The 22,082-nt window shown below is 36.0% G+C and overlaps 1 protein-coding gene across 4 annotated transcripts in view; it reads right to left on the bottom strand.

Moving 5' to 3' along the window:
• Positions 1 to 22,082, bottom strand: part of LOC126299520 (uncharacterized) — a 181,504-nt gene that overhangs the window by 30,139 nt on the left and 129,283 nt on the right. For 3 of the 4 annotated variants that reach the window (XM_049991489.1, XM_049991490.1, XM_049991487.1), the window contains one exon: positions 12,411 to 12,465. In XM_049991489.1, coding sequence (XP_049847446.1) covers positions 12,411 to 12,465 — 55 coding nt within the window. Of the gene's footprint in view, positions 1 to 1,062; positions 4,914 to 12,410; positions 12,466 to 22,082 lie in introns of those variants that run through there. The other variant, XM_049991488.1, reaches the window with a different exon arrangement.

Consider the following 22,082-nt stretch of genomic DNA (forward strand, 5'->3'; position numbering starts at 1 on the left):
ACCTGTTAGTGTGCTGTCTCATACTCATGATACAGCATTACTGAAGAACCTCATTCGCGCATTTTTCAAAAGTAATTATTGAAGAAGGAAGGCAGATTATGATGTAACATGCCGTTAATGACAAGATCATCACAGAAAGAGCACAAGCAGAGACTGAGGTACGCTAGGATAGGAAAATGACTGTCTTTTTCATAGGAACCTGAAATTTTCCTTAAATAATTCGAGAAAAACATTGAAAGCCTAAATCTGGGTGGCCAAACCAGAATTTGTACTACTATCCCTAATATATGTCCAGTGTCTTACCACTTTGCTTGGTAGTACCTGATGACTTAGATGTGATAGTATACATAATTTCATATTACTCCTTTATTGTACAGATGGAGACAATGGCTAATTAACAATAAAAATGCTTGTGAAAGTGATAGAAACAATGACTAAGTCACACAATTGCAGAATATGATCACTGTCTTTGTTGTCAAACATTACATTGACAGATATTAAATTATACAATAAAATAGATATTTTTAACAATAATTTCTGGAAATAACAGATTAGAGCAGGTAATTATAAAAATTGTGCAAGAAAAAATACTACCTATATTTTACATGTTACACAAAACGGTTCATTAATTATGTGGAAGAATTCATACCATTACCATAAATAAACTAAAGGTCTAATAATGAGTCGCGGAATGGTGGAGGTATGCCTGCTATTAATATCACAGACTGGTTTATTAATTACAAGTGGCGATAAAGTACAACGCTGAGCTTTCCTACTAATCCTGCATGTATGTCATTCAGTTAGAAACCCATGCATCCCTGATTATAAATGATTCTTGGCTGGCTAGCTTTGTGTATTTTCTCCTCTCCTTCACTCCTTCCCAAATAATTAATTTGTAAATGGGAAATACTCTATGAATGAGTATTTCACAATTCAGTCTTTTTTTATATCTGGAATGTTTTAATCCAGATGCTTTAAATATTCAATTACTCAAACAGTAATAATTACTTCTATACACATACTTTTTGTGGAAGGGTATCTATTTCTTAAAAAAAAAATAAGTGAAATAAAAAATCATATTTTATTTGATAAACATATAAAACAGTCATATATGACAACTTATGATTTGCACCTGCCAGTTGGTCTAAAATGAAGTATCTCCCAGGCCATCACTGTATAACAATTTTCACTTCAAAGCTTTATATATATGACCCATTCTAGTATCTGTTAATGCAGAATAACAATCACCCACAACAGATTCATAATATTGCTGCTAGTATTACCCTGACATATTAAGGATAAAAAAAAAAAAAACACTGTAATAAATGAACATGTACATGTACACTGAATGCCCTCTCTTCATATTAAGCTATTAAAGTAACTAATTCATAATTTAACTAGCACCAAAATGGTAACATTACTTCCATATCTTATTTATATAATATAAATACCATACAATAATATTTCAATGTTGCTTTATTTTACAATTTTTTTTTTGAAGAATTTGCCTACTATTTCATAACTTACTGCAGTTGCTGAAGATGAAACACCTTTCACATCAATTAAATACTATAAATACAGAAGCACCCTTGGCAACTAGGTCTCTCGGGCTGTGTAAACCATTTTGTTTCTAAACAATAAATATAAATGCATTGTTGCAATGTGCAAATAATACTGCGTAATTTTGTAACCACTTGCAGATACAAGTGATTTATCAATTAAACTTTGACTGCAAAGTAAGAACCAATTAAAAATATTTAGACAGTACAGTTTACTCAACTTATCATGAAATATATGATTATATACATTCACATCATTAACTTTAAATTCTGAAATAATGCACATAACAATACCTGATTTTGTGCATACGAGAAAGACGAACACATTTAGACTTTCCACATGACTATTTGTCATTAGCGCGACAACGTGTACCAATGCTAAAAGCAGATGTTTTATTTAATTAAAAGCAATTAGCCTTAAGCTTCTGTCTACTGGCAAATTATATAGAAATTTCACAGAAATACTGTTGTGTACAAAGGTGGGTACCACCTCAGTGAAACACTGTGACAATCTGTTAAAAAAATCATGAAGTTTAGTATGCTTTTATACACATGTAACATGTCATGAAAGACAAATCATACAAATAACGCGTACCTACATTCCACTTGCCACCTCTGAGAAAGACATCAAGATAAGAGTAGAGGCAGTTACGGAATTAGTGTCATTTTGTTATGTGCATGGGTAGCGATACAATAATATAATTTAAGGACCTGTAAGTATTTGAAAATATATTCACCTATTGGTTGCTATAATAAAAATTCAAAATTTTTGAAAGAGTATGGAGGGTAGTATGACAACTTGTGCCCTACTAACAGAAAACAATATTTATAGTTCTGTTCTGAATGCATAGTTTTACAGCTTTCACTAATGTCCACCCTTCACAGAAATTCTGCATATTTCTGTTACCACAAAGTGCATTCGTATTTCCCAATACTGGATGCTGCCTGTTACTGAAAAGTGATACATTCACTAACATACCACTCATAGGTGTAGACTCATCAGTTTGGCTTTGAACTGTTAGAGTTTCAAGATGTTTAGAACAATAACATCAGAATCTGTCAAGAAATCAAGAAATGGAAATCAAGAGATGTAAATCAAAAAGTTTCCACAGATCAGATATGAAGAATGTGCTACACAAAAGAGTGTTCACATACAAAATGATTACTGCTTATGATTTAACAAATAGAGTTGCGGAGGATTTTTTTGAATGTTGGATGTTGTACTGTTAACTAACTAGAGTTCTGCCTGGAAATTTGTGGACAGTTTGCCTTTCTTTTAGATTTAATAGCTAATAATGACTTTCTACCTACCCCATGCATGAAAATTTCCATTTCTGCTTCCCAAAGAGAATTTGGTGTTATTTAAAAAGTGAATGATCAACATATGCGAAGTTTGTAAGAACTGGGAATACTGCAAATACCGAACATGCAACATGTCAACACGCCCATTACCATTATGGTAATTAAAAGCTGTAGATTATTCTAATTGAGAGAAGTAGATCATAATGAAGAAAACTGGAGTAAATTAGTCCTGAGGAATGTGACCAGATACTTTATGTAATAAATCATTACTGGAAAATAATAGTATAACAGAGCATCCACATTTTCTTGTACTGATATGATGAAGACAGGAGTCGATGGAAAATCCTAAGCATGGCAGATGAATAACTAATAGTAATGCCATAACCACCAGAGGGGACTTAGATGGTAAATATAATTTGAAATTAGATTCACTCCTCCAGCCCTTTATTTTCTGCATAATCTTCTCACTACTCACAGCTCCGAGTTATTTATGGAAATATTAAGTTCACAAAATTAACAATCAACTGAGGAATTACTACATTTTGATTTAATACCAATAATAAACTTATTACTGTAGTAACAGAAACTAAATTTAACAATCAGTCTGAAATTTTTCAAAAAGAAACAGCTATTTAAATTTTATTTTACTGTGACTTAAGTTCTCTTTTTAGTTATGATTTACATTCCAGCAGTGCAACCTGACATATAACAGGAGACTGCAAATCCAAGTTCATTACTCTTGCTCTCTGACTTGTCTTCTATTGGTACTTTACATGAGCTACACACTCCACAATCTCCAAAGGTCCACGAACTACTGTGTTATTTTTGTTCAACTCCTCAATATTTATGGTAGTTAAATGAAGGAGTGCTCACTACCAAAAAGAGTTCTTGAATATTTATCATAGTCTCAAGAGCAGTTTCTCTTGATTTTGTTCTATGCACTGGGAGATGAGACACGTAAACCCTTTTTCAGACATGTCTTCAGGCTACTAATCGAACCATAGCACCTCCCACTAGGATTTAAAAAAATGGTGACCATGACAAGGAACATGCAGAATTAAAGAGAGAGAGCCAGACATTTCAAAACCAAAGAGAGATGAAGACTTCACAGATTAGCCTAGGAAATCATCAAACACCAGCACTTCAGAATACCATTTCCCACACTTTGGCTTTCAAATGTTTTTAATAGCATGTAAAAATAGAATTGTAAAACTTGTATAGTGAAGTACATAACTGAGTTTAAGTCTGGTTCAGTCAGAAGTTTATAAAAAGGGCAGAAGAATGACTTCTCTGGCAAACTGGTAACATAGTTTGAGCAATTGGAGAACTAACTTTTCTCCTTGAATAAAGTAAATTTACATGCTAATTTCTGCATGATGGGTATGGTGGGACAGCAACTCATTTTTACATTGTAGTGTAAAATGAGAGAGCCATATTTGCAACTAAAATCGATGTTTATTTAGCCAGTGACCAGTTTCAGGCTATGCCCATTCTCAAACCACCAAGATTTGCCATGTGAAATGGCCATCCAGAATTGCAGTAAACTAAGTAGGTACATATACATATGGTCCCAACTAATGCCTTTAAAGAACATTACTTGGGGCCATACACATAGGTATCCATTTGTTTATGGGTATTTTGGGCAGACATTTTACTTGGCAAACATTGGTTGGTTTGAGAATGGGTGTAGTTTGAAATCAGTCACTGACTAAATGAACATCAACTTTAGTTGCAACTCTGGCTGTCTCTTTTTGCATCACAAAGTAAATTTAATTCATTTTTGCTAAATAGTTATTCTATTCCAGATATTGGGATATACTGGGACCAAGAACAGTTTTAGTAGTATTATACATAACACATGTGTTGAAATGTCCTGTTTTACAAACAACTAAAACTTGAAATTCATAGAAGGCTAATACATTAAAATGAAACACATCATCTAATATTTCTTTTTACTCACTCTCCACTTAATCAATAACTATAAATTTTCAGTCTATTCTGTTGACATGGGAGAGCATGTCTGCATGGCTTATTGGTCACTCAAATCAGCTTCTGAAAAAGAATGGATTAATTTGAAAATTAAAATATCCACAGACCAAGCATGCTCTGTTCATCACTCATGAATTCATCTGTACGGCGAGAGCCAACCCGCAGTTTCTATAACTATACAATTCCTATCAAAACACAGGGAATTTTTAAAAATACTTTTGTCAAGAGCATGATATGATTAATGCCGCAGGTATGATTTCCACTATTAGGTACACAATAAAAAAGTGACTGGATACACTGTACTTTGCTTTGTGTATTTAAACTCACAACAGTTACAGGTATAACAACATACCACAATACCTTTTATAACTTAGCAAATACTAACCTCTGTCATGCATAGTGTTTCAAAATGGTGCCCACCTGCATCCACTTTCATCTGATCTTTCCAGTAATTCTTCCAATGACATGCTTTAGTGGGTTTTAAAACTTTTAGCAGGGCATTGTACAATAGCATAAACAATTTTTGTTACGGGGTGGGGGATAAACTTAAAATGTGAGCTGTGATATATTGACTAGTCTTCTGCATAAGGATGTAAATGCAGACAGACACCACTTTCAATAATATCTACAGCAACTGTAGTGCTTGGTATGATTTAAAAATGCAACTGTCTAAATTGTATCATAAACTAAGCAAATAATATGATAAATACGCTACACCAAGGTGTCACAACTCGCGGCAAATCAGCCACTGTACACCTAGATTTGATTATACATTCTGCACAGTATTACATAATGCAGTTATGACAATTCATGTGCACACAACATGTCATCGACATGTCATGTATCATTTATTACCAGCACTGAGCAAACATAAAATAATTGGCACAAAATTATAAAAATAATGTCATTTCAAAATCTATTCAAAGAAGCAGCCTAGTATTCATTAATAACTCTGAAAATGTCTCACACTAAATTTTTTTGGCATTTCATCTAAGAGGCAAAGAGGCTACATGTGTATAACAAATATTATAATATCAATAAAAATTGTAAATACTACAAAAGTTAAAAAGGCATAAGGCCAATAATACAAAAATAAGATTAAATAAAAAATTACATGTGATTAAGTTTCAATAAATTGGGACTAAGTTCAAATATAAAACAGTTACTACAAAATTTACAATGATCTTCTAAACCTTAAGACTTCTGGACGTATTAAGTTTCACATGATTTACAAAAGTTACTCAGGTCTTGCAGCAGCCATTATTCTCAATTTCTGTTATAATCCCAAGATTTAGTTTCTTCTCAAAACCTGAATGGCCAATCCTAACTGATAATAAAATGCCAGTCCAGCAGTTCACCCAGTCATATTTCTTTTTATTAGTACAAAAGTGGATGTTTTAGTGCATATCCTGATTTAGACATAAATATATATAAAATCTTTACAGACAGTGTTCTGCTCTGAATAATGTTGTTATTAATTTTAAAAAAAGTTTAAAAATGAACAAGTATTGAGAGACAAACAATATTTACTGCAGCAGTTTCATACAACATAATCCAAAAACCAGCTTCTATATGAAAAAGCAAGCTAATATTGTCAGTAAACATTATACAACACAAATGACTTCATGTGGTGCCATCAACATGAAGATGGCTGGCAGGGTCAACAGTATTATTCAGTACAGTCTGATTTTATACATATCATTACTTGTCTTTGACTAGAAGGTGCTTCTGAACATTACATGAAAATACTGTCCTACTATCCACAAAATCACAGCATAAACCCTCTTCTCCTTTACAACCCATATAGACATATGCTTCTTTCTGGTTTAACTTGTTTCAAAGAGCATATACAGTGAAATGAAGGGAGAGAACTGACTGATAAGAAGTTGCAATATCTTCAGACAACAACAAGAACACAATTAGTAACCAGTAAAAATGTTCACAAATAAGATAATATTAGCACATTCAAGAAAGTACACAAGAAACCTGCACTGCAATGTTGCTTCATTCAACAATATGATACATCAGCTGTCACTATCTCCTCCTAAATATATATATTTTTAATGGATGGATCTGGACATTGACGAATATAGACCGGCTGTAATTCCTTACACGCAACTTGAGAAACTTACATTCACTTTCCAAGATTAATGTTAAATCATGCGTATTTTTTTACTGCAGTTAACAACGTTACTTGCCGAAAACTTCATAAATGTTAGGACAATGAGGTATTTTACATATTTTCACAAATTCTCTTTTCTTACACTAACATACTGATATACTGTAATGACCATTTGAATAAGACATGAAAAAAGGCCACCTAAAAATGCACGCACATCCACATGCACATGCCCACACATCCGCACACGCACGCGCACACACACATGCATGAAGTGCGCCTCTCTCTCTCTCTCTCTCTCTCTCTCTCTCTCTCTCTTACTTTTCAGTGTAAGATTTAGTGAATTTTTACAGCTTCCTGCTGTTTTTCAATATGACTGATAATAATGGACAGAAGAAACTGCCATCTTATAGATAGCAAAAACAAAATGTGTTGCCAGCTACATAATCTAATACAACTTCTATTATACTTTCAAAGTGAAACTAGCAATCTCTTTAATTATATCTCTATATTAGGTCCATTATTCTGTATATACCATGATTTAACAGGAATTTAACTTTTTATATGGACAACTTGCCCTCCAATAAACCTAATTCTGCCAGTCTATTAACATACTGGTTTGCATACTTTTCAATCTATCAACAAAATTACCCAATCTGTGTCAAATGAGAATTCCATTCATATCCTCTGGAATACCAAATACCAGTTAAGAAACAACCACCAAAAACTCTTTTTCGGGTCTCTCTCTTCAAAAGCAATTTAAACAGTTGGTTTACAGCATCCTTTACTTGACCACATCGCCCTGAAAGTAATACTTTCTGGCAGACACTCAAACCAGGTCCACTTACATTAACTATATCTCCACAGCTAAGTACTCTGAGCAAATAATGGAAAATATTGCTTGAAAATTGTAACTTAACAAACCAACAAAGAATTTTTCAGTGCATAAAAAACTGTAAAAAGAAATGTATCTATGAAGTTATATTTTTTAAACAGAAGCAGATTTCTACACTGTGGAAAGGAGAGCCAGGAAAATAGTTTCTCTAAAATTAGTCTGAATAAGACATAAAAACTGTATTTTCACTCATTACTAGACAGGATATATACACATGGCAGTTTAATGAGCTGGCTAAATCACAAACACTAATTTTCACCAAAGAAATGTTCATATTAACATGTTATGCTATTGGTTTCATACTATAGTTACTGTTGTTTGAAATCATTTAAAAAAAGGGACAGTAAATTATCAGAAGCAATGCACTGAGTTAAAATTAGCAAAATATTTTCTGGTAGTCACCTTCTCCCCCCTTGCCTCAAATTCTCTTACTGTGGCAAACCACTTCCAAATAAATATAACGACAATAACATTACATAGCGACAATGTGCACAAATTTTGGTTGCAAATTACGTTTGGTGAAAGCCCCCCCTCCCCCCCCCCCCCCCCCCCCAAAGAAAGAGATCACTATATCTTGTAAATCAAGAAACCTTCCGCCAACCCAGGCAAAAAAAATGTACATTGCTTTTTTCTCTGGTAAACCAAAGACAATCACCAGGTGTGTAAATATATATGCACATGCATCTACTGCCTCCAGCATAATTAATTTCCTATACTTGTCTTGAGTTAGTAAAAGTCCCACAAATAACTATACAACGTGAGAATATCACCTCTACAATCTATGTAGCTTAGCCATCTGTGCATAATTCCATGATCCTAAATTTAGTTCATTTTTTCTCCCCATGGGGGGAGGGCACTTCAAACAAGTTGACAGTCTACAATTTAGCTGTTCATCAGCTGTTGTTAATTCTTCTGCTCATTTAGACATTGCACTACTCTCTGAACATCACAAAAGGAAACTGTTAATGAGAATTATCTCAAACATATGAACAAGAACATGTAAAAGCACATAAATCACTATTGAGAACACTTGGAACTGTACATGCAAATTAAGTTCAACCTTGACATTTGTTTGTAACTGAATCAATTTGACAACATTGTTCATTGCTACAACACACACTCTGAATATAGAACTCACGGTTTTATCACACTAAAAAACTTTAATTTGGCTTTTACGCAGTTTCCTTACACACATTATATGTGTAAGAAAAAACCCCATTACAGCGCTTCATGGTAAGTGGAAAGCTCACTGCACAAAATATCTATTTCAAATCACCACAGGATATCCATATAGGAAGGAAAGAACAAAATAGTAAAGAAGTTCAAAATTAGGCACACTGGATCATTTACATGACCACTATGTATCTCGATGTTGCTACCATACCTCAATTATTTTAATTATTTCCTTTTTGCAGTCTGTAGTACCTGAAAGGCTGAAAATGTTCTTTGGCTATCCCTGTCACTCAGGAGGACAGTAATCTTTCTTCTAGCACTATTAACGATTACATTAGACAATTTTCTGCTCTTGACTGATGGCACGCACAGAGTAGTGCAATAGTGGGGAAAAAGTGGAAGGAGGAACATCGCATCATAATTTTCTCAACTGCCAGCTTCTGCTTTGGTGAGGTACCAGGTGAGGGGGAGGTGCAGCACAAGCAGAAGAAGAAGAAGAAGAAGAAGAAGAAGAAGTTGAAACATGCTGCAAAAGCTAAGCCAAGCATAGCCTTCAAATCTTGGCATCACTATTTGCAATAAAGTGTTGGGGCAGAAGGAAATTTTGGTACAATTTCCTGTGAAGCATGCAATCTGTGAAAGGTTTTCAGTATGGTTGGAAGAAAAAAAAGATGATAAAATGGGTAGTACTACTACCAAAGCTATCAATTCATCTTTGGTAACACAAACATGCAAAATAATGTTTCCATTGCACATAGTTGATCAAAATGAAGGTTGTTTCTGTCAATATTTATCTGAATGCTGGCATATGATAGGTGTCTAATTTTCAACTGTTCACGCACACGACGTATGCAGTTACATATAGACAGTTGGTTCCTCATACACTAACTCACGGAATGCGCACAGTGATCTTTCTAGATCATTTGAAGTACACAGTTAATGATGTGTTTTTAATTTATTGTCATTAGTGCTGCAATTTTCAGTCAACACCTATGGTGTCATACCATATTCACACATTTCTTATGAGCTCATTCCACAAAGTATTATCCTTTCCTGCGAACTTACCTAACTAAATTTAAAGGTCCTTACATAAAATATCTGAATGCACCATTTAAATCTTTAGTCTTATACACATGTATATGTCAGCAATGAAACATTGTTTTGCTCTCACTGACATGTAGTACTATGTATAGAAAATATCTGCACACTCCCTCTCTATCTCCCCCCCCCCCCCCCCCCTTCAATGCATCATTTTGTTGCTCATCCAGGTTCCAAACCTTCATAACTCCACAAGTGACGAGCACCTGACCACCTTTCAGGACTTGCTTTAAGTTAAAATTTACTTATTCATTAACTGTGTCGACCATGTATACACATTATGTTGGTACTACTCTTTCAATTACGCATCTCTCCCCCTTCAAACACTGGAACCAGATCTTCATGTCAATTACCATACATAAAAGCTGTTAACATGTTCATATTAGCCTATCTCCTCCTTCCAAGTTAGGCTCCAGTCTGCCTCTCTCTCTTTCATATGCATCACAGGTATTTACTTTTACTTTCTTGGCCGCAGCATTTTGAATATTTGTTTTTAATTTAAATAAGATGTAAGATTAATTACTGCAGACACATTGTGAGCCTAAAAGCACTCATATTGCTATCATTAATACTTGCTTAATTGAAAACTGAGAACAGATAATAAATGACTCTCACACAAGATCTTCAAACACCTTTTAAACCTGGTGATTACTAATCAACATTTTCATTAAGACAAAAGATCCTGAAAAACTTATTACTTTGAAAGCCTTTTTTGGACAAATTTTTGGTCGAATCTCTCATCTTTCCAGTACAGCTTCTATTGTTCTGACATGTGAATCACATATGTATACTAGGTGCCTACTGCAATTAATATGAGACATTTAAAGATGCTGTAGTTCCTGATGCAGAGTGACATTTTTGTCACTTAATATGTAACAGTCTCATGTTTGATTGCCTGAGATATTGGTTTATTGTGTGGTGCTGTAAAGACAGTTGCCACATCATACGATCAATCTGTAGCAAATACTGGACAATTATGAAACTAAACCACACATATTCAAAAATACCATTCACATGAGTGTTAACCAGTTGACCCTTAGTCTTTGATTGCAGTATGAGAGGTACTACTACAAATATTTCTTAACAAAAATGTCTTGGTAAATATTTAAATATTCTGTCATAAAACCTAGCCCACTGTATCTACACTGCATTTATGTGGGAAACTACAACATGAAGAAGAGTACCAATACAACTTTTACTTCCATACAAAAAATGGAAGTATGAAGTATGTCAGTGCGTAACTCATTGGACGGATTTCCTAGAAGAAAAGCACAAACCTGCATGATAGTTTCACAACATAAAAGTCTTGACAAACTCAATAGTAGCTCTTGCATAGTAGTTGTTTCTCTTTACTGAGCATACAGCAACAATATCAACCAGTACATAATGTATAGCTACTATTTACAACATTTAACAGTTACTTTTGTTGACAGATTGACAATCTTTGCAACTGTATATGCAATGAAGCCACACAATTTGTTATTAACAGTTGTAAAAGAGTACAATTAAATACATAATTATTTCTGTTGGTGCAGAATTATGATGGCTGGGCATTACCTGCTTCATCCATGCCAGATAATTACTACATGCAACTATAATGTAGAGCTACCAAATTAAAAATAACAGCATTAAAGGGCATGCCACAACAAAGTAGCACCTTTCTCCTGTATCACATGAAAGCATTCATCACCATTACTATAAATACATTGTTTCTACACCTTTTTGACAGACATAAGGCCAAAATTCAGAGTTATCACAATTGACGGTAGTAGTAAAAGCCACCCAAACAATGAATGCTTTTATGTGGCACAGTGGATCAAATTCATTTCCACTGTCAACTTGACTTTCAGTACCATAGTTGATGCAACAACAATCAGCTACTTTGCAGATATGCATGCTCCAAAACATTAATGCATACATAATGTGTTACAGCTTACCACTACTTGCCTAATAAACATTATGAGATACAAAAAAATTCCTTCATTATATTGAAAAACTGATATTGTAAGGTGGTGAAGTTATACATGCAAGACAGTAGTAGTTTTTACAATCGGAACATGCTACACCATATCTATCAGCGATTAATGCTTTGAGGTCACAAGCTTTCAAGTGAAATTAAGCAACATGGATAGATCTTCAGCGACATACCTAGTAGCTAGAATTCAAGATCTTCCAAAATATGATTTGTCATCACTCATAACTGTAAAAGCATTTCATTCAACCATACAAAAATACTACATGTTGGTAGTCAAAAAATCAGATTTCATTTACTTACATCATTGTTACGACTTAAAACAAGCCTGAAGAGACCCTCATTTACCTCCTCATACCTGGAACAAACAAGAATAAGCAAGTCTTAAATATAGAGAATATACAGAGATAAAAATATCCTTTGAAAGAGGATACACTACATGAATCCAAACACATCCATAAACTATACAGAGGTAATGAGGTAGATTGGAAAATATGACTCAGTGTAAAAATGGACACTTTTTGATCATCACCATCTTACATAACTTCCATAGTTCCCTTGACAGAGCACTGATTATCAGTCTCTTTCTACCGTATAACTTCCACCTCAGCAATTAAATAACAGGCTTAGGCATAACCCAGACATACTGATCCAAAACATTATGAATACTGTCCACCAAAAGACTAATTGCTGCCTGGTGGAATTGTGGGTATGTGATGCAGTAAGGAAAGTACATGAGCAGAGCAGAGACAAATGAGGAATTATTTCAGCATCAATGTGGGCCACAAATGGAGAAACCGACTGACATTAGTGACTCTGACAAAGAGCAGTATGTTATTGACCTGTGCTCAGGAATGAGCATCTCGGGAACAGCTGAGCTGGTTGGCTGTTCATGTGCTACTCTCATGCGCATCTATAGGAAATGGCTGAAAGACAATAAAACCATAAGTAATGACAAGGTGACAGATGTCCATGTCTTAAAAGGGGGTTGCAGACTTACTTGCTCTGTAAAGCAGGATACATGGAAGTCTGACAGGTCTGATGACAGAAGGCAATGCTGGTGCAAACACAAGTGTTTTGGAGCACAATGCTCAGTGCACATTGTTGAACATGAGACTTCACAGCAGATAACAACTGTATGTTCCTGTGATAGCCCAAAACATTGTCAAGTACAATTGCAGTGGGCATGGGATCATTGAGACTGGACTGTGGATCAATGGAAACATGTCACCTAGTTGGATGAATCGCTTTCCATGTTACACCAGGTTGTTGGTCGTGTCTCGATATGATGTTGCCCAGGCAAATGACTACTCATTAGATGCACAGCATCAAGCTTGCAGATTGGGGAGGGAGGGGACAGACAGTGTTATGATATAAGGGACATTCACCTGGGCTTCAGTGGGACCTGTGCTCTACGTTTTCTATAATGGTGATGGCATCTTGCAACAGGATAAATGTCCATATCCTAAGGGGTGGCCTCCTTGCTGAACTACCCATTACAAAGGAATAAGGACAGAAAATAATTGTTTCATTTTTGACCAAGTTTGGTGTTATTTCTGCCATGTTCAGTGTTATTTCTGCCAAGTTTGGTGTTATTGCTGCAATTTTATTGTTACTTTTTGCTAATTTCAGTGTTATTTTCTGCAAATTTTGGGATTTTTGCCAATGTTGGTATTAGTTTTTGACAGCTTACTTTTGAAGTACCATATGTTCTTTATTTTTGTCTTATTTCATTACTTTATGTTGCAAATGAAAGTATACTGATCAGTTACATTATATTTATTCATGTCACACTTATTTGCATTATTAAACAAGGACCTTACACCCATTAAATCTAATCAGTTAAAGAAAAGGTAACATTTGAACAACATACTGTTGAAAGTTTTCTGAAGAACTCACATTCATAACTTCAAAGTTCTCTTCAACAACATTATGCCACCAATCAATCAACATTTCACTATACTGTGCAAACCGCCACCCAGAGGCTGAATTTGAACATGGAGGACAAACTACCTGCAGCACAACACCAGAAATTTGATGATGTCCACGTACCCTACAGGCATGGAAAGTTGCTTTTCCACTAAATTATGAAGGGATTTTCATGAATTCAGAATATCTAACAGGGACTGGCAGTTTAAAGGTAACTTTTTAATTTTTTTTTTAACTAAAAAACTGCAGCTTCTAGTGAAAATGTTTTCCAGTACAAAATTAAACTATTTTGAATTTCCTACAAATAAGATCAAATTAATTTTCTCTCTAGGACTATTAGTTTTCACATTGCAGGGCATGGAAAAAACACAGGTAATTAAAGCTACTGCGTATTGTTAAATGAAGTGGGTTAAGAATAAACATGAAGTGTGCATACCACATCTAAGTACAGTAGAGCTGTACTAAGTGATAAATTGCGTTTGGAGGGTTAACAAGGTGAGTGGGAGGGTGGTGGAGGGTAGAAGCATGAGGGAAGGTTAGTCGCCAGATTGTGATCATGCATTTCCCACCTTTGTAGGTCTGCAAATTGAAGAGTGGGCTGGTTAGTTCCCACTCTCTCTACCCCATGACACAACAAGCAACTACAGGGTTTTCTATAAAGTTATACTGAACCTTCTGTAGTGCAACTTATGAATCACTGGTGATGCTGTGCACGGTCGGGGATATTTATTTTTCACACACTGCATTAAAACTACATGGAATACAGATATGGATCAGTAATAATACTAGCACAAGAAAATCGAAAGCACCGAAATCCATGTAAATATCAGTACGCTGTTCTACAATGCTAGAGGAAAATTGATTCTTAGTCATACTGTACAGCATCTGTAGCATTCTTCTGGGAAAGGCAAGAGCCTGTCACAAGTGTAACCTATTGTCAATATGTATTCAACGATATCACTTTCATTGTTTCTATTACCAGTCGCTGAAATACTTTTCGCAGCATGAAGGGGAAACAAATGCATCATCTAGATGTTACTGAACTTCAAATATTTCAACGGAGGTCAAGCAGTGCATTACATACGACTACTGTTCCTTATTGGAACACGATTCATCCCATTCCATCTGACCGATTCAAATCAACCTTGCAAGATATATTGTGGCTATGTTGGACATGAGATACTCAGGCTTCATACTCTGGCTGCAGCTTGCTCTTGTGAGGGGTGCCACTGCAGCTGCAAGCATATCTTGCAGAGCTGTCCTCTGACACAAAAATGCCTGTAAATACTGTGGCTGATACCTGCCAGTCAGTCTCACACTAATCACTGAAACTTTTGGCATGTGTCACTGAAACTTTCGGCATGTGTCACTGATCAGTAGAGTTTTGACCTTGCCTATATTATGTTTTTGATTGATATCCCTCTCTGGACTGTTTGTCTACCATTAAGATGAGTTTGCTACACTATGGACTTATTTTTTGTCAGCTATTCACTTCGTGAATTCCACTGTCATCGATCTCTCAAACGGACTGACTGTTCCTCCAGTCTCTGCATCACTGATAGTGCAAGTGATCACAAACTGTGTTCTACCTACGCATAATAGGATGCAAAAGCTAAGGCAGGCAGCAAAACATTGTCTCTCCTCTGCTAGTATTGTACACACTGCTGAATAGACTTCAACCCACCTACATCTACACTGTTACTCTGTAATTAAAATTTAAGTGTTTGGCAGAGTGTGCATATATTCACTTTCAGACTACCTCCTTACTGTTTCACTCATGAATAGTATGTGGGAAAAATGAACACCTAAATCTTGCTGTGTGAGCTCCAATTTCCCGTATCACAATGATCATGTCTCCCTAAGTACATTGGAGTCAACAAAATGTTCTGGCATTCGGAGGAGAAAGTCTGTGATTGTAATTTCATCAAAAGATCTTGACACAATGAAAAATGCCTCCATTTTGATGACTGCCACCCCAACTCAATTACCGTATTCATGACACTCTCCCTCTATTTCAAGATAATACAAAATGAATGACCTTTGAATGTTTTTGATGTTCTCTGTCAATTCTATACCCCAAAAAACTCATACTGTGCAGTACTACTCCACAAAAGGATAGACAACCATAGTGTCAGCATGTAGTAGATCTGTTGCTTCTTCTAAGCATTCTGGCAATAAAACATAGTCTTTGTTTTGTCTTACCCATAACACTGTCTATGCGATACTTTCAAAGAAAGTTGTTTGTAATTGTAATGCCTACGTATTTATTTGAATTGACAGCCTTAAAATTTGTTCGCAGTCAATTTGCACTTTTTGTGCTATGCAGATACAGTGTCTAAACTATTTTTTAATTTTGATTTTTTGAGGAGTTAACTACACAGTAAACAGCACCATCACCTGTTAACAATTTAAGTGAGTTGCTCAGATCATCTCCTTTATTGTTTATACAGGTTACGAATGGGTGAGGCCCTATGACTCTTCAATGGGGAATGCTCCATATAGCTTCAATTCAATTAATAACTTCCGATCAATAACTACAAACTGTGATCTTCCTTATAGGAAATCACAAATCCAGTCGCATAGCTGTGAAAATACTATAAAAACACACAATTTGATTACAAGCTGCTTGTGAGGAACTGTGTCAAAAGCCTCCTGGAATTCTAGAAATATGGAATCAACTTGAGGTCTTTTGTCGATACCACTCACTGCTTCATGTGAATAAAGAGCCATTTACGTTTTACAAAAACAATATTTTGTGAATCTGTGTTGGTTGTTTATTAATAAATCATTTTGTGTGAATATTTCATGATGATGGGACACAGCATACTTTTCAAAATCCTACCACAAATTGATGTCAATGAGTTACTTCTATTTTCGTTCTTGTGTATTTAGTGCAGGGAAACTGTCAGAAAAAAAGACTGTACCTTGCAAAAGGTGGGGTAGAAGATTTTATTTTTTTTAACTCGTTCATACTGTTGGAAATGTTAGAAAATCATGTTTTACCAACAAAATTTCGCTTGGGAAAACTTTCTGCAGTCAAAAAACTTCGAACTTTTTGCAGTTTTTTCAAAATATCTCAATTTCATTTGCTCTTATCGCTTTGATGTCTATTTTCTTTTTTAAAGAGCACAAAATTCTCTACAAATTTGATTGTTACCATTTTTTCCTACTCCCAGTATCTAAGGCGCTACAGCACGTCAAAAAATACCAATTTTTCAAATTTTGAGCAAAGTGGCAAGTTACCTAATTTTTTAACACTGTTATTTCAGTTTCTATTTGTGTAGTATAAACATATTACTCATCATGTTATTCATTGGAATTTACCATCTCACTCTGCTGCAGGGCCAGGACAAACAGAATCATATTCAGTAACTACGAACACATTCACATCAGATTGCGTGAAGTTTATTTCTGTTACAATATGTAATACGATTGCATGCAGGTGCTGTACATTTTCTACAGTTGATTGACGCTAATGATCAGTTATAAGAAAAAGTAGGTACGAATTGTTCTTTAGCGGACAGAAGCGTATTTATTCTTTGGCGGGTGCAAGGCGATTTTCTCTGGTGATTGTTCACAGTGCGCTGACAGCTATCAGCACACAACAATAAGGGTCCTACAGTTTGGAGTCGCTCCCATTCAGTATACGTTGTGGTGCTGAAAATGAGTATGTCTGACATGCCACCTCTACTTACAGGATACGTTGAGACTCGACGAAAAAATGAATTTATCAGAATATGGGAAGTTCACAACGAAAGGACATTTTACAATCCGGCGATCAGAGAAGTATTGGTCAGGGGTTCCTTCTGACATGAATATAGAACAAACATTGATGAGAACCATGAAGAGTTCTGGAGGACTTACTTCTGGCCGAGGAATTACAGATAGTGTATGAGCAAGATAGACATTGGGTATGATTCACATGCAGAACATTTGCGAAGAAATGGAGTCGTATTGCGAAGTAAGCACAGTAACATCAGAACAGCATGTAGATGCAAGAAGTTGTCGCTTCGAATGAGATGGCATTGACTTGCGTAAGCTGCGTGATAGTTTTTCAGTGCACCCTCCCTTCCCTGAAAGTGATTTTATAATGTCTATCAGCAGTGGTGTTGTCACAACGGAGGATGTTAATTGTCATATGTGTCACGAAGAGGGGGGGGGGAAGGCATGAAAAGAATAGTTGGTGACAGTTTCCACGATGTAAAGTTCCGTAGAAAAGATAAAGTTGTGACTCTCCTATCTGCGTTCAATTCTGTAAAAGCTGAGAGCACTAAAATTACTCCTGTTGATCCGTTAACTCTTTTCCAAAGGATCTGTTTAATGAAACAAAGTGAAGAGGAGTTAAAAGCCTTTTTGAAATATGAACTTGCTCCTTACCCAATGTCCCTATTCTCAGAAAAAGGCACGTGAAAAGGAACAAGCTCTTCATTCTACAATGCCTTCGTTCCAGTGGAAGCTGTGAAGTCAGGTGGACCGAGTAAATTTTTTGTCATTGATGGAGGATACCTTATTCACAAAGTGACTTGGACTCGAAATGTCTGCTACAAGTCAATAGCCCAAAGCTACGTTTCTTACCTGCAACGTCATTTTGGATCTCAATTTGCTATTGTATTTTATGGGTATCCATGTGAGGGAGCACAAAGAGTGCTGAGAGGGTTCGTAGCTTTTAAAAAAAAAAAAAAAAAAAAAAAAAAAAAACATTCTTCTGTTGACGTTGTGGTTGGGTCAGAGATGGTGAACCAAGTCCCTCAGGGCTAGTTCCTGTACAACGAACAAAACCAGATATGTTTGATCACACTTCTTAAAAAGGAATTTCTGGAGTATAGCATTGAAGTGCACCAGGCACAAGAAGATGCTGACTTTATGACTGTAACATCTGCCATTTCAAGAACCAAAGATTTTGGAAGTGTTGTCATTGCAGGAGAAGATGTTGACCTACTTGTGTTTATGACCAGTTTGGGGCAAGGCATTGAAAACTTATTTTTCTTAAAGCCAGGAAGAGTGGTTTTCCACTGCATCTTACAAGTTTGACAGTGAATATATTCTGTTCACTCACACCTTTAGCAGATGTGATACAACATTCGCTTTTTTTTGGTGAAGGAAAAATTAAGTGCTGCAATATTGTTGTGAAAAATGAACACCTAACCTCAGCGCTTTGCGCGTTCAATAAAACACATGCTACCCGTGAAGAAATAACAACAGCAGGAGAACAGATTACTATTGCATTGTGTAGTGGAGGTGTCAGCAGTTCCCACACACTAGACCATTTGCGGTACCAGCTCTTCGCAAAGTCTGCCACAAAAAGCAAACTGAATCTTGCACGGTTGCCACCTACACAAGATGCTGCACATCATTCGTTGCGGACTTACCAACAAGTCCGAAGTTGGATGGGAAACTGGAAACCTCCCGAGAAATGCAGCTGGAATCACAGTGATCACGGTCCAATACCTGTTATAATGAGCCAAGATCCAGCACCTGAAGCACTTCTACACATTGTTTCATGCTCATGCAAGCTGAACTGTGGCGGAACGTGCTCCTTCAGAACAGCGGGTTTGAAATGTTCTTCAGTTTGCAAGAAATGTATTGGGGTCAACTGTGAAAACATGCCAAAAATTTTATATGAAGACAGTGAAGATGATGTTATGGAGGATGTTGAGGAAACTGCTGACGAAATCAACGAACTTGCTGAGGCTGACTCACTGTTTAAAGAAGAGATCAATCTGGGATCAACTCTATGTACAGACCCTGAATCCGTAACTCAAGGTATTTCTGGTGACACTGAGGAACCTGGCCCATCAAAACGTTGGAAGTGATGCTTCTATCTGTCTTAAGTGCACTAAAGTGCGATATTACAAGTATTACACACCCAGAACTATCAACATTTTTTAGTAACTGACAATGCATTTTAATTATAATAAAGCTACTTATTTTTAATGTCAACTGTGTGGCTTTTATACACAAGAATAATTACCTACTTAATTAGGTTGCCTATTGCAGCTAATAATAGTTCAGTTTCCTGAGACAATTTATTTTGTGTGTGTGTGTGTGTGTGTGTGTGTGTGTGTGTGTGTGTGTGTGTGTGTGTGTGTGTGTGTCTTAATGACGTATTTTTATATTTATAGTTTTGCAAATACCAGGGCTGAGGTGGCCCATAATGAACTTCAGGTAGTGATGTAAGAATCACAATAGTTGGGTGCCCAGCAATCCTCATGTTGCATACAGAGAAATTGAATACCTGAATGTGAGATGGTAAATTCCAACATATAACATGATGTATAATGTATTTATACTACACAAACAGAAACTGAAAAAATAGTGTTCAAAATTTGAAAAATTGGTATTTTTTGAGGCGCCGTAGTGCCTTAGATATTGGGAGCAGAAAAAAATCGCAAGAATCAAATTTGTAGAGAATTTTGTGCTCTTTAAAAAAGAAAGTAGACGTTAAAGCGATAGGAGCAAAAAAACTCAGATATTTTGAAAAAACTGAAAAAAAGGCCGAAATTTTCCAAGTTTTTTGACTGCAGAAAGTTTTCCCAAGCGAAATTTTGTTGGCAAAACTTGGTTTTCCAATCTTTCCAACCATATGAACGAGTTGAAAAAATAAACTTTTCTACCCCTCCTTTTGCAAGGTATATCTACTATTTGACTGGACTAATTGGAGTAACCTGTGCAACTTTCCAGTTTTTAGGTACTAAGCATTCATCATGCGAGGAGTTGTATATGATATTAAATCAGGAGCTATTTCAACAGTATACTTCAGAAGGAACCTAATTGGCACACATTCTGGAATTAAAAACATGCCTTTATTAAGTGACTTAAGTAGCTTTGCTACACTGAAGCTACCTAATTTTCAACTTCTCATGTGTAAAGATACTGAATGCGTCTCTTTGTTGGCATACAGGGTGTCCATAATTAAAGTTCCAGTTTCAAAATGCTGTAGAAAGAGAACAACTGCTCAGAATGATGTCAGATTTGGACAGTATATTATTGAAATAGGGGGAAAAGTCATGGGGGGGGGGGGGGGGGGGAGACAATTATGAAAATTTTACCAATAGGTGGTGCTCTAAGTGTCATAACATAAATTGGGTGGGCATAAATGGCAGATGAATCGCTATATGTTAGCTTTGGTTTTAGTTGCACATTACACCATCCATGACTGCACAAGTTCAGCATTAACAATTGTGACAGTGTTAGTGAGGCAAGCTCATTCACCATGGCAAGGTCATACATCATTGGATGGGAAAATCTGTTTTTAATTGTGCTGAGGCCAAAAGCCAGTTTTCAATTGTCCTGGGGCCAAAAACTGCATAAAAAGTAAAATTACATCAGTTTCTAATTGTCATGAGACTGGTGCAAGACACTGTCAAAATGCTGTCCACTGTTTCCTGCCAGAAGTTGAAATCGAAAAACAATACGTTCCGCAACAGATTGCAATGTCTCGCGAGTCACATTCAGAAAAGTCGTGCAAAATATGCCTTCAGTTCAGCTATCTTTGTAATCGGAGCATGAGCACAACGTCTTTCAGTTAACCCCACAGCTACAAGTCGCACAAATTGAGATCATGGCGAGGCTGTTAGGAAATGATGGCCAATAATTTCCGAAATGCCTCTGCAGCAGCCACTTCACTGACTGTGCAAAGTGTGGATGATTGTCATCTCACATTAAAAAGGATCCAACCCACAAATACACACTGTTGAAGAGCTGGAATGACAAGTGTGCAAAAGACTCTCATAGCGTTTACCAGTGACAGTACAAGTAACAGGATCCGCAGGCCCCTTGAAAAAACATGGCCCTACAATAAATGCTGATATCAACCCACACCACGAAGTCACTGTTGCAGAATGAACTGGTAGTGGCACACATTGAACCAATGGCTTTTTTTCATGCACCAGAGTGACCAGAATTTCTGCAGGGCTACAGGTGCACCATTCTTGTAAAAGAGCTTTACCAGCAGCACACAATCTTTCATGAAGACAGTCACATTGGGCATCTTGGTGAGGAAAGTCATGCGGTGCTTGTTTGTTAGTATGCGTATTCAGATACTTA

This window comes from Schistocerca gregaria, chromosome X, assembly GCF_023897955.1.
Source record: "Schistocerca gregaria isolate iqSchGreg1 chromosome X, iqSchGreg1.2, whole genome shotgun sequence".
Taxonomy (NCBI): Eukaryota; Metazoa; Arthropoda; class Insecta; order Orthoptera; family Acrididae; genus Schistocerca; species Schistocerca gregaria.